We start from the raw sequence: 13,142 nt of genomic DNA, 5'->3' as shown, positions 1-13,142 counted from the left end.
TCATGCCACCATGCCTGCAGCCACTCTCCGGCTCTTGGCAAGACCCTGGGTTTCTTCTAGCTGATTAGTGTCCCAGGAGGGTTCTGTTGCCCCAGCTAAGGTTACCTACTGGTTGGACCTAGGGCTTCCTTGCAGCTTTACTCCCTGGCCTTGGATCCAGGGCCCAAACCAAAGACTGCACTTTCCCTCCACTAGAGTAAAATGGGAAGCCAGAGTTGGCACAAAGTATGAAAATTAAATCCTTCCGGTATTGTTTCCTCTAAGAATCAAACCTAATAGGAAGGAAGCCTCCTAACCTGTGGCCCTAAACGCAGAGCGTTTTGGCAGAAGGCAGTTTCCCCTCAGACTATCCTGTCCTCTTCTGTCACACGGGTTGCAACTTTTCTGAAATTAGTATTATGGACGGGGTGTGTAGAAACAGGGAAGAAATCTCTGAGGATGGTAGCTCCCAAATGCCCAATAGCTCTCCCTCAAGGCACTGGCTGGCAGCGGGTGAGGGGGAGTTGATGCCAACTCTCCTCCTGTATTTGCAGACTCATCGATGCCCAACTCTTTCCTGCCCCTTTACTCTTTCAGGACACGCAGGGTATGTCCCCAGAAGGGGCGCTTAGACCTTTTCTTCCGCCGACCCGGAGGGCCTGCAGCCGGGGCAGCAGGGGGAGGGTAGGGGGTGGGTGAGGGCTGCAGGCCGGGGACGCAGGGAAGGCAGCCTCGCCCTGAGCCTGCCCCCACCGTGTCCTCGGACGCGGCGGGCGCCCAGGACTCGCTCAGTTCTGCTTGCTCGGCTGCATGACAATGACGGCTGCAGAAGCCAAGCGCCATGGCCGCTGAAGGGACCCGACGCGAAACGCGCCATTAAGCCCGGAATGGCGGCGGGGTGGGGGTTGTGGGTGCGAGGGGGCTATTTATAGAACAAAGCTCGGCTGCCTCTGGCCACCGCGGCGCAGGGACGCGGCCCTGGCCTTGCCCCACGGGCCTCGCGTGCTGGGGAGGGAGCCAACCCCCCGGGCCGCTCCGCGGCAGGGCCGGGCTTCCCCCTGGAAAATGGCTGGGTCTAGGAGGCGAGCTCCCCTTCGTCGCCGTAAATGCTGGGTCCTGGGATCAAGGGGACAGAGCCCCAGAAACACGGGGGCGGGAGGGGGGCGAGGGCGTGGCGCGGCCAAGCGGGGAAGGCGGTGGTTCCCACCAGCTGCTGAATGACTCCTCTCTGCTCAAACTCCAAACTGCCACCGGCCTGGGGAACCCGGGCCCAGAGAGCACCCACTCTCCGACCTGCTCCCGGCTCCCGGGGCCGGGCCGGCGTGTGCTCGCCGCTATCTCCCGCGCGCAGCGCAGCCGCTGACGGATGGCTCTTTAATAAGCGCCTCGTTAATCTTCCCCCGCCGCTCCACCCCCTGCCCGGGGACATCCGTATTTTCTGGCAAGATAAGGCTGGAGAATTTTCGACGGTGAAATGTAGCAAGGAAAGCAAGTCCTCATTGTTCAGCCGGAGCCACTCAACTGTGTCCCTTCGAACAAATCTCCTTTTTTCCTTTTAAAAATTTTTATCCCCAGGGCGTTTTCATTTCAGACCCTCACGTCTCCAGAGAGCAGTTCTCTCCAGCTCCTGGATCTATTTTCCTTCCTCCCTGGCAAATCGTGACACCCCCTGTCCTCCCACCCGCTGAGGCCGCGCGTCCCCACTTGCCCCTTTCTCTTCTCTTCGCCTTCAAGGATACACCTGGCAACCGCTCCTGCCCGAGCTGTCGGCACCTCCCCCAGGGAGGCCACCGAGGGCCGCAGGAAATCCTTTCCGCTGGCCTCCGAGGCCTCAGAGAACGACGTCTGAATCCGTTATGACATCTCAGCACAGAAACCTCGGCCCAGAAGGTCGCCACTTTCATAGACCGGGGGTGGGGGTGGGGGTGGGGGATGATGAAGGGGAGGAGGACGAGGTGTCAGCCAGTCTTAGGCAGACACCGCGCCTTTGGTCTGCTCTCTAGTAAAGCCAGGCCAGTTCACCTGTTCTAGGCGACCTTCGAGACGCTCCCGCAGAGCTCGCGGGTCGTAGCGGCCCTGGCGTCGGCCTAAGAGATCCGGGTTGCCGCGCGGGGGCGCTGTGCCCCTGCTTGCGCGCCCAGACCCGGCGCCCGCGTTCCTTCTACGAGGTTTGAGGGGGTCAGGGACCCCACAGGAAAAGGCCCCTGCGGGCCGGGTCAAAGGAGGGCGGGGCAGGGTCAGGGCCGGTAGGGGACCGCCTCTGCCCGGCACAGGGGCTGTAATTACATTAGGAAACTGGACCTAAGAGCCGGGATCCCCTTCCGCGAGCGTCCCACTCTCCCAAACCCACAAGGCCCGTGCGCCGTGCTGGGCCCCTGCCCGCCCTTTCACTTACCGCAGATCTTGAGCCCCAGTTTTCTGGTGCATCCATGGGCCACACCGCACCAGGTGTCATACGCTAGGATGAGAGAGAGAGCGAGAGAGATGCGGGTCAGGAAGGCTCAGGCCGTGGGGACTGGGAGGAGGACACAGGTTTTCTTGGGGGAGGGAGAGGTCTTCTCCAGTGCTCCTCATTAAAAGCTCTTTCCCGAAAGGAGCAAGGAGTCAGGTCTGTGGGCCGACAGGCAGACTCGGGCCCTCCTTCCGAGCTCCATCACACCCCCTTCCCGCTCTGGCTTCAGGTATAGAACGGTGTTCATGAAAAACGGGGCACCCAGCCCCTGCCGGGACCCCCGAGGGGCAACCGCAGAGGTGAGGTCTGGGTGGGGCGAAGGCTGAGCCCACGCGCAAAGGGCCAGGCCCCGCCGCTCAAGTTGTCCGGCACCAACCGGCCAGGCCCGGCAGACTCGAGGGGAGACCACAGCAGCCCAGAAAGGGAACACAGAGGCATCTGGGACCGAAACGTCTCATAATTTCTTGGCGGGTCTCCAGCCGAGTGGCAGCTTAAAATAAACTGGCATGAAATGGGGTCGCAGAAGAGTTCAGGAATTAATTGGGTGAAAAATAGTATTTGACTAGATGATCGGGCTCGCATGGCTGCTCTTCAGTCAGACTGGGGAGTCGGGAAGACAACAGTGCGCCTCCCGTCCTCATCCCCAGACCCCTCTTCCCAACCTGCCCCTCGTTAACCCTTCCCTCGGACATCTCGGGTCCGCAGCAGGCTAAGGGGAATAAAATCAGGCACCTTTTCTTTGGGTCCGAACCGCAGACCCAGGGGCTGCCGGATTTTCCTTCTTTACCAGCTGTTCTCAACCCCCTCAGGATCTACCTGCCTTCGGGATTCAACTTCCAGCAAGGAGCAGAAAGCAGCCCGGTGCTTGCGAAGCCCTCGCGCGGGCTGGTGTGGTCGGCCCAGCGTGAAATCCCCTTTCGATCCCTCAAAGCAAGGGCCTCCAATCACTTCCATCTCCCACCCCATCCCACCCCACCCCGGCCCTCGCCTCCAGCCCAGCGCGAGTGTTGGCTGCGATAAGGAGAGTGACATCCATTAAACCCAAGGCACAGCAGAGCCCCAGCAGAGAGAAGAAACAGTCCGATGTCGGTGAGAAAGCATGTCACAGATGCAGTTCCAGGGAGACAGGAAATCGGTGCAAAACAAAGCCCTAATAATAACACCTCAAGGGTAGAAAGCTATTTCCACCCGATAAAGAGCTTTCACGTTAAACATCATCTCATCTAATCCTTATAACAACCCTATGAAACAGGCAAGAGGAGTGTTAATCTAAGACTCATTTTTCAAAGAACATTGAGGCTCAGAGAGGTTAAGAGAGTTTTCCAAGGTCACTCAGCGGGCAGGTTAGCGGGCAGGTTGGATTTCAGACACAATGCACTACCTTTCAAAATTGGGGGTTACAGTGAAGGAAAGGGAAAGAAAGATGGGGAGAAACAGTGAGAGAGCCTCTTTGATGTAGCAGGGGTCGGGAAGACCTAGTTGCCGAGGGCAAGAAGGGCTCCATGCCCGGCTCAGGGGTTGCTGGAGCAAGAGGGAGAGTAAAGATGTGCGGCTGGGCAAGGACACCTCCCAGGAGACCTAGAAGGGGCAGAGAAATGCAGTCAGCTGGGCGGGCGAGGGTGTGTCTGCAAGGGAGGGTGGGAGTGGAAGAGCGCGGGGCGTGCGCCTGCAGCTTGGGGTGCGGACGCTGGGACTGGGCTGTTGAGGGCTGGAGACTGTGTTGCTGGGACAGGTGCTGTTTACTCTTCCTGGGCGGGATCCTTGGCTCCCTCGCCTCCGCGGCTTCCGGGCGCGCCAGGCCACGTATGGGCTAGGGTCATCGCCTCTACTGCGTGGAAGAGCCCGTAGGCATTTGCTCAAGGCATTTGCGCCCGGCGGCGAGCGGCTACTGGAAAGTAGGGTATCGGGGCGCGAGAGGTGGGTGAACGCAACTGCCGCCCAACACAGCCGGGCAGCAAAAAGGGGGCGGGAAATGTGGGGAGGATCGGAGAAGGAATCCATCAAGGCCAAAGCAACGAACAAAAGGCGCGCAGGCCTCGCGCTCCCCCCCGGCCTGTTCCGGCCAGCGCTGCGCCGCCGGTGCCCAGCTCACGTGCCACCAGGCTGGCGGCTCTCCCGAGCCCCTCTTTGTTATGTGGGTAATTGTAGCCCGCCTGGGTGGCGGAAGAGGGAACTGAAAAGGAAACTGGAACGCGGCCTGAGGGCTTGAGGCCTCCTGCCCGGGACCCCCTGCCAGCGCCAAAGGGTTGGGGAGGGGGCTTTCCCGATAACAACCCTCCCCGCCTTCGTTGATGAGGACAATTATTTTCTCAAGCTTATATAAAAGTGCCATAAAAGCGCAGCAGTAAGCATTCCTTCTAACCACACTTTGCCCCCCTAAACCCCTCTTGTATAGAAATTCTGGGGCCGTTACTGTCTGGAGCTGATAGATTTTTGCGGGGTGGGGTGGGCAGACACTTCACTTCAACACCGAAAAAGAAAAAAATTCCCTTATCCTCCTGCTTCTACAAACGTAGGAAATCAATCCGAATCAAAGACAGATGCTGGAAATGGGTTGAGGAGCCCATCAAGCTAAGGGTGGGGAAGCATAAATCCCCCTCTTTTATCTGGTACCCCCTTTCTTCCCCTCTCTTCAGGACTTGTTACACCTGCTGACAGGTCTCTTGCCCAGGAGAAAGGAGAGAGGTGCACTCTCCTCCCGCCCTGGCAAACCTCCTTGCCCCCTCCCAGTTCCCCACCTCTCGCCACTCAGGATGCTGCCCCTCTCCCTTTTTTGTCTCCGAGATGTAATTAATTGTATGAAATGTCGAGGCTCAGTCTCAGTTTTACGCACCTTTCCCGCCCCTGGCTTCTCCCTCACTCGTCAATAGCTCGACGCAAATTTGGAGCAATTAGGGACCCTGAGCTTTTTCTAAACGCTGCAATTAACGTCGAAATTTCCGCTGATTACAGACTTTGAGCACAGCGCAGGAAGAAAGGAGGAGGTCACATCTCAGCTAAACGAAAGCCGGAGACAGAAGACTGCTTTCCCACTGGGACTCCCGGCTTTTCACACCGCCCCCTGCCCCGACCCCTGTTATCCCACCAAGAAATCATGCACAACACAACAAAAACAGCACTCTCGCCGAGCACCCCTCCCCCGCCGCGGAACCCCCAGCGAGATCGCCGCCGCTCAAACTCTGCTTGGTCCTCGCTCTCCGGTGCCCTGGGAGTCATCTAGCGTCCCTGACAGCCGAATGCCCTCTGACAGGGACCCGGGTCAGGGCCCTATTTATTTCCCAGCCCCCACCGTCTCCGCGCTTCCCTTTCCCTTTCCGCCAGCGCAGCCTCTCAAAGTCTCAGCGCCCCCCATCTTCCCCTCAGTTCATTTGATAGGAAGCCGGGGCGGGACCTACTTGTGGGGCGCAGGTTGGTAGTATTGGGGTCCGCTCCCGCGTTCGAGGAGGTTGCGGACGGAGAAGGGGTCGAAGACGCCATCAGCTCTGTGGTCTCGGGGCCTCTACTGTCCAGGGTCCTCGGCGGGTCGGCAGCAGGAACAGGCTGCAAAGAGAAGCGAGAGCTGTGCGGGAAGGGCTTCCGGGGTACTGCACACGGGAGGCGACTGAGGGGCCGGGGGCGCCGACGCTCCCCTTGAAGTCCCGGCAGCGGAGAGAGAGAGGAGGAAGGGCAGCGAGCGGGCCGGGTCCGGGTGCGCCGGGGGTTGGGGGGTGGAGGAGACGTGCGCGCTAGCTCGGGGACAGGGGCGCAGGTAACGTAGCCGCCGGCGGCTCTTCAGTCTGGCGGCGCAGCTGGGCGACCTGAGTGCAGCGAGCACTTGAGACGAAGGGGGCCCAAGGCCAGTGCAGGACACGAGGGTGTGGGGGACTGGGCTAGGAGCACAAGGGAGCGCTCAGTGCGCGATTTTCTATCCGAGTCGCGACAAGCCCCACTGAGCTCTCTCAGCAGCAGGAGTGCGGGCAGGCGGGGGAAGGGCACACGGGGCGGGCACGTCTGGTTCTGTGTCTGGTTCCCGTTGTTGTGTCTGGCTAATTCCCTGGAAAGAAGGAAGCCAACTGCTCTGGATATCGGGGACTTTGGTGAGACAAGGTGAAAGGAATACAAGGTCCATATCTTTACGTTCTCCCTCAGATTTAGCGGAGGAAGAACCACAGTCACCTTGCACTCCAGGCAGTCGGAAAGCAGCTGGGGTATTTCGTCTCCCTCTTGTCCCACCCTGTTTTGAGCCATCTCAAAACCTACGGCGAGACTCCGTCCCGGTTTCGGTGTTTCTCCTCTACCTAGCCCCCTGAGGACCCTAGATTTCTTGCCGTACGAATACGGAGAGGGTGGAGGAGGTAAGAAAGGGGAACGTCACCCAGGAAACGAACTTGCGCCCAGCGCGCAGGAAGAGGCGGACAAAGATCTGTTCTCTATGCCCCTGCTCGGCGCTCAGCGCTGGGGCGATGGCGTCCAAAGGCCCCGGGACAGAAGAGAGTGAGGTCGAATCTGGGTAGATCTAAGACCCCGCAGAGAAGCGCCCACCGCCACCGCCTCCACACCCTCCCTCGGGCCCCACACCTAGCCCCGTGCGCGCACTCGCACAGCAAAGCGGCGGCGGGTAACCACGGTTGCTGGGGAAGTAACAGGTTACCGCTCCTGGTCGCGCCTTAGACTTCTGCTGCCCAGGCGCCCTTTGGAGGGACGGGTGCTCACAGCCTGGGAGCGCAAGGGAAAATCGCTTTCGCCCCAGTTCAGCGCGAACCTCAGCCTCTGTGCATCTCCGGGTCAGAAATCCGGCGGGCGGGAATCGGGAGAGTGCAGAGGGCGGGGGTCCCTGCGCCGCGCACCAACGAGGAGCGGGGATTGGGGCGGGCGGGAAGCACTCGGCTCGGGAGGATGGGTGGCTGACGCCGTGGGTAGAGGTTGGTAGAGAAGCCGCGGGCGGAGAGGACCCAGATGAACAGCTCAGGCTGGGCGCTGGGAAGTCCGGGCGGTCGCGCGCTTACTCACCTCGGTTCGGCGACTGCGAGCCGGGCACTCCAGCAGCCCCTCTGCGCAGCGCCCAGCGATCCGCTCGGCTCCGCTCGGCCGGGCCCTGACACAGGCGTAATCTGTCCGGCGTTACCTCCAGCTGCTTCCTTGCTCTCGCCAGCCCTGTCCCGCACGCGAGCGCCCGGAGGAGAGGAGAGAGGTGGAGAGAGGCTGCTGCTCTGCTGGGGGAGGCGGGGGCGGAGTGGGGAGGCGGGGACCGGCTCCGCGGGGGAATCACGAGGCCGCTGCTCGCGGGGGCGGCTCGTCGGCCGAGCGGCGGGGCTCCTTTGCAGGTGCCTGACCGCTTCTGGAGCTTTATAGGGCGATTATAAATCCAGCTCACGGATTTGCGCCCGGGGGTGAAAAAAGGTCCTCTGAGTAATCCAGAACGTACTCAACACGCTCTATTTTTTGCAATAGGCAGAGTGGCGGGTGAGAGGAGGGAAAAGATAATTCCTACGAAGAATCCTGCCTAGCTGAGCGTTTTTCTTCCCTCCCCTTTATCCCCTCCCCCCGCCCCCCCCATCTTGGAGGAGACAAGAGCCCTGGCTTTGCCTCAATCCCTTTCCCCACGGTTTCCCCAGATTTGCGACCCCGCTACGCTTACTCGAGCAAAGCACGTTCTGGGTTGTGTCCTAGCAAGCTTTCTACTGAGCCAGAATTGTTGTAAAAGCAAAGGAGACAGAGATGAGGGGGGACCACTCAGAACAAGGAGGATCTTCATCTCGTCACTCCAGTTTCCTCGTCCAGCCCGGGGCCTCCCCTAAAGTACCTCACCTGAGCATAGCTACCCGGTGCCACGGGCAGAGAAGAGGGCCCCGTCTCCCTTTTTCTAGGCGCTCCCTGCTAGCTTTGGTCCCCTTGGTGATGGGGAAAGAAGTCCTGATTGATCACGTCTGAAGGTTAATAACACGCACGAGCGCCGCTCCATACGCACGGGGAACTGGACAACAGAGGTGGCCCCGGAGGGGGCGGAGCAGCCCCGGCCCACTCCCCTCACTCCCCTTTCGATTTCACGCCCCTTAAGGATTCTCCCTTTGCAATATTTAAGCACATTTAATGAATCGCTGTGTTGGGAAAAGCCGCTCACCGTAAAAAGGCGTTGACGGAGAACTTCCCACCAGAGGGCGCCAAGAGCGTCGAGACCCGGAGGCCGGTTCCGTCCGGGTCCTTCCTCCGGCGCCGCGGCGGCGCCGACACCTGGAGGGGCTGGCAGGCTCCGTGACGTACCCACCTCTTCACGCCTCCCCTCAGCCCCGCTAGTGCGTGTTCTCCCCGTTCCTCTCCCTGCTTCTTCTACTTTAGGGCAACATAAAGTGAACCTTTGTGCGTGTCTGGGTGACACCATGAACTCAATGATTCTTTTACTCGTTTCCACAGTGATTTTTATTTTATTTTATATTATTCTCTCTTGCGGTGCAGCAGGAAGGAGTTATTTATGGGCACATCTGGGGCCTCGCTGGTTCACCCGAAGCCCGTCTCGTCTCTCTGAATGTCTTGTCGCCTTTCACCACGACGTAGTGGGAATACCGAAAATCTTATAATCACCGAAAATTCCATAAGGGAGATCGAAGATTGATCCCTGTGAAGATACGATTCGATATAGCTGTGAGGTTTGAAATAACCGCGTCCCCTTTAATGCTAATGAAAATACTGTCGCCTTCTCCCCACCTTACAATGAAAGCCCGTGCACTTTTTAAGGACACAAGAGCATCCTGAACAGCGGGGCGCGAGGTACCACAGCCCCGGGTGTCAGAGCTCCGGTCTGGGCAGGGTGGGGGTGCCCACTCCACGTAGAAAAGTGGGCATGCAGCCTCTCCGCGCCGCTTGAATTGCGCAGTTCACAAGGTGAAGCCTAGGAGTTCCACCCACGGCCCCTCCTCGAGTCTACCCTAAAAGAGATTGTCGCTGAATCAAGACGCACGGAGCAAGGAGTCAGGAAGAAGGAGGCAACAAACCCGGGTGCCCCTAGGTGTGCGCTGTCCCGCATAGACGCCCGCTCGCCCCCTGTCTCCTCGACCTTCTTCTCCCAAGATCCTAGCTTCCCTGGAAAGGAAGATTCGCTTACTTCACCTGTGGCACTAGATTGAGAAATTTCCAACCACTCCCTCCTCTTACCCCAGAATCTAAAATGCTCACCCTAACGCTTAAGCCAAGAAAATAAACTCGTTGGAAAAAGAATCTCCTACAGCACTAGGCACTGCAACTTAAAGCCGAGTGTCCAGCTGCGAGGACATCCCCCTCTTTCTTCTTTGTGGAGAGAAGGAGAAGAATAAAAGCTCCTGCTCTTCCTTACTTTTAAAATGTTTAATTAAAATTAGTAATTAATTAAGCAAATATTTATTAATCACCTACTATGGGCCAGGCATTGTTCTCTTGGAGCTTACGTTGTCCCTGCAATTTATATTATCCTTTGCTCATGGAGGTGACATTCGGTGAAGCAGGGAGAGTAGCAGACTTAGAGACTTCGTGGTTTTTGATTTAATTTTCAATTGTCTCCCACTCCAACTCAGACTCTTGGGCTCAGCAGGGATGGTAAGGAATCGAGGGCCTGGAATTCCACTCAGATCCAGTGCATCAAGTTTTGAGACAGGGTACTGCTTTTTTCAGCACCAAGGACAGCACCCGCGGTTCTGTCCCTCACGCCTCCCTTGCGTCCGTCCGCTTCGGCCACTCGTTCTTGGCCAACCCTGGGTTGCTCAGCTCGCCCCCGCCCTCCTGCCTCCCGGCAGTCACCGCTGTTTGTTTTGCCGGGTTGGGGGTGGGGTATTTGGCCCACTCCTCTCCTCCCCTGTTAAGAATTTGAACTAAAGGTGGCTGTGGTGGTCATTTGGCTCGTCAGAACATTTGGAAACTATATCTTTGTTTGTGTTCTTCACTTTGATCTTTTATTACTCCCCGGGGGTGGATGCTTCAGATATTAGGGGTGGGAAAAAGATATCCTCTCCAGGGACCCACACCGGTGATGAGGGGTGGCCCGGAAGGGCGTGGTGTCCGTCCAGCTGTTTCGTTTGCATTTGATCTAAGGTTTAGCGCTTTGAAGAAATGCGAACGCGACGACCCAAAGGAAAAGGAAGGAGGGGGCGTCGTGCGACCCCTACAGTGTCGCCCCCCCCCGGGATTTTGGGGTTTGCGAGCCTGCAGCCCCGGTTACTCCGTCCTGTCTGCCGAGGACAACAACCTTCCCTTAGGTCAATCGTGACTGAGACTTGGGAACGCGACCCTCCGCTCTTTCCCGGGGAGGTTTAAAGATATTCCAACCGGATTTGGGGCCGAGTCTTCCCCGGAAAGGGAAAAACGGGTGGGCGGGGGGAGTGTAAGGCGTGGAAGAGGCGGCCAAACCGGCAGCGGGGGAAATTTTTTTGCCTAAAATACGGTCAATCAAGGTGAGTAGGTAAGAAACGTCAATTTTTTTTTTTTTTTTTGGACGCACTTTGCTTTTTTAGCCTCCAGGAAAGGTAATTTAAAGCCTTGGTGTTGGTTCATTTTAGCTGGCTCTTGAAGGTCTATTTTAAGTACCTAATTTATGACCAAAGAAAAGGCAGTGCTCACTGTTTAAACGTCTGTCTCCTGAGACGAGGGCTAGGGGGAGCATTGCTTAACCTTGCATTCGGCTTTTCTTTAAGCCGGAGCTCAAGTCCATTCTCTGTGTTTGTTACTTTTAAGTAGCTCTCCGAATCATTCTGGACTTCCCTTGGAGGACTATGGTTAAATTCACACCCCCATCCCAAAAGACCACACAACACTCACTCCTGGGAGGCAGGAAAGGGTTAAAAGTGTGGCGGGGGAGGCAAAATTCCAGTCATTACGCTGGAGAGGACTGAAAATTACAATCATTTCTCCTAAAGAAGAAAGCTGAATTCCTCAGATAATTGTCAAATGGCCCTTCCCCGTTGTTATTCGGAAGATAAAAATATTCTAATATTAAGAAATTAATCAAGGAGGACGGGGTGATTTATATTTGGGCAAATCTCCTTGTGCAAATCTTAAAATGCCCAGTTCTTGCTATTCCAAACATGTACACAGAGCGACCACCAGGTGGCGATAGATTACAATTTCTGAGAAGAAACAACAGGCCCCACAAAGGAGCAGTTCTTCAACGAAGAGTGCAGGCTCTCTCCAGCTCACGTTCATCCTGCCATATTTCACAAAGCAGGACCTTTGTAAATGCTGAGAAATGCTCCGGAAGTGACCTGAAACACGCGGGGTCGTCTATCCATTTGGTGAAAGAGAAGAGGATGCACGGCATCCATTTCTTTCCCACATAGGTGGCCTTCCAAAAGTAACCTTACGAAGTGAACCCTTTGATATTAGGCAAGAAATTGTTTCACAGAAAAACTAGAAACCAAGGAAATAGTAGATGTAGATTGCAGCTGAATAGACGATATATTTCTAAAATCTTCAGATGAACATCTAGGTTTGCAAGCAGAGGTGGAAGGCACCTGGCAATTGCAGAATGAGTGTGGTCTGGGCAGTCCTTTTGCATCGCTGTCTTTCTCTGCTATATCCGGATTCAGATGAGGGGGCAGAGAAAGGACAGAAGAAATAAGTCCCTAAAAGTCAGGGCCACGTGGGAGACTTCAACCGGCCTATGAAGGAGTAGCCAGTTACACCAGTATTCAAACCATTGCTTTAAAAGGTTGTAAGAGAGCTCAATTTGGCATGTTTTAGTTTGAGACAAGTTTCTCAAAGTATTCTCTTAATTTCACTTAGTGACATGATTTTTAATGTTTTTCATTGGCAGGTTGTGAGGTAAGAGAAAGTGGCTTTAGGATGATGATTTTGTGCTGATTTAAATACTCTGCCCCCATCTTTGGTTGAATTAATAAGAAAAAAAACTGAGTTTGGTGCCTGTTATGATAGGAAAGAGATTTTCCTCCTAACACATTATCCAGTGGTAGACAGAGGACTGTGAAATTTCTCATCTTTACAGAATGATCATTTTCATAAAATCCTTTTTATGTAAAGACATTTAGAATAATTTTTACTAGAGATGAAGATACACTTAGGGATCTTATGGCATGAAACACCAAAAGCCTTGTTGCAGAGTAGATGAAGTACTAAAAAGGGGGAAAAGGCATTCACGAAAATTGTTAAAATATATAATTGTACAGTTATGCAGGAACAGGAACTACATAATAAATTCTAAAGATAGAGGGACTTTCGGGGAGCTATTTGTGATGGATTTCAATTAACTCTTACTTCAATTATTCAATTAGGCATAAGGGTATTAACTGGTTAATATTCTATTAAGATCAGGAAATTTCTATCTCAGATGATACTTCTTTTCTGAACTTAATGACCTATTTGTTTACTTGTTAGTATTTATCCTCATTAGAAGCTTCTGGCACACCAAAAAGGGTACTAAGTCCTGTTAAAAAGTCTCATATATAATAGGCACTCCATGAATATTGTTTTCTTTGTTTCTTCCCTTCCTTGTGTTAACTTTTCTGTTCCTAAGGTCAATTTTACCTTAACTCTCCTTATATGTTTCTTTCCAAAAAAGTACATATTTTTCCTTTGAAGTAATACGTGATTGTTAAAGTTTATGACTTTAGAATGATGAAAAATGAAGTAACCTCATCACCCAAATACAACCATGGTTAACACTTCCATTAATTTTTTTCCCTCAGATTTCCCTCTACCCCATGTATAGGCTTAATTTAAAAGTTTCTAGCCTCAAACAGTTATTTGTACATTC

The 13,142-nt window shown here is 55.0% G+C and overlaps 1 protein-coding gene across 2 annotated transcripts in view; it reads right to left on the bottom strand.

Annotated features, from left to right (window-relative positions):
• Positions 1 to 7,792, bottom strand: part of GAD1 (glutamate decarboxylase 1 (brain, 67kDa)) — a 39,375-nt gene extending 31,583 nt beyond the window's left edge. The window contains exons 1-3 of one of the 2 annotated variants that reach the window (XM_008567650.1): positions 7,417 to 7,792; positions 5,827 to 5,971; positions 2,375 to 2,437 (exon numbers count right to left, since the gene is read on the bottom strand). In XM_008567650.1, the coding sequence (XP_008565872.1) occupies positions 2,375 to 2,437; positions 5,827 to 5,908 (145 nt within the window). In that variant the 5' untranslated portion in view covers positions 5,909 to 5,971; positions 7,417 to 7,792. The remainder of the gene's footprint in view (positions 1 to 2,374; positions 2,438 to 5,826; positions 5,972 to 7,416) is intronic. The other variant, XM_008567652.1, reaches the window with a different exon arrangement.
• Between the last annotated feature and the right edge of the window lie 5,350 nt (positions 7,793 to 13,142).

The sequence above is a fragment of the Galeopterus variegatus genome, unplaced genomic scaffold (assembly GCF_000696425.1).
Source record: "Galeopterus variegatus unplaced genomic scaffold, G_variegatus-3.0.2 Scaffold335, whole genome shotgun sequence".
Lineage (NCBI taxonomy): Eukaryota > Metazoa > Chordata > Mammalia > Dermoptera > Cynocephalidae > Galeopterus > Galeopterus variegatus.
This window is presented reverse-complemented; position numbering and strand designations above follow the sequence as displayed.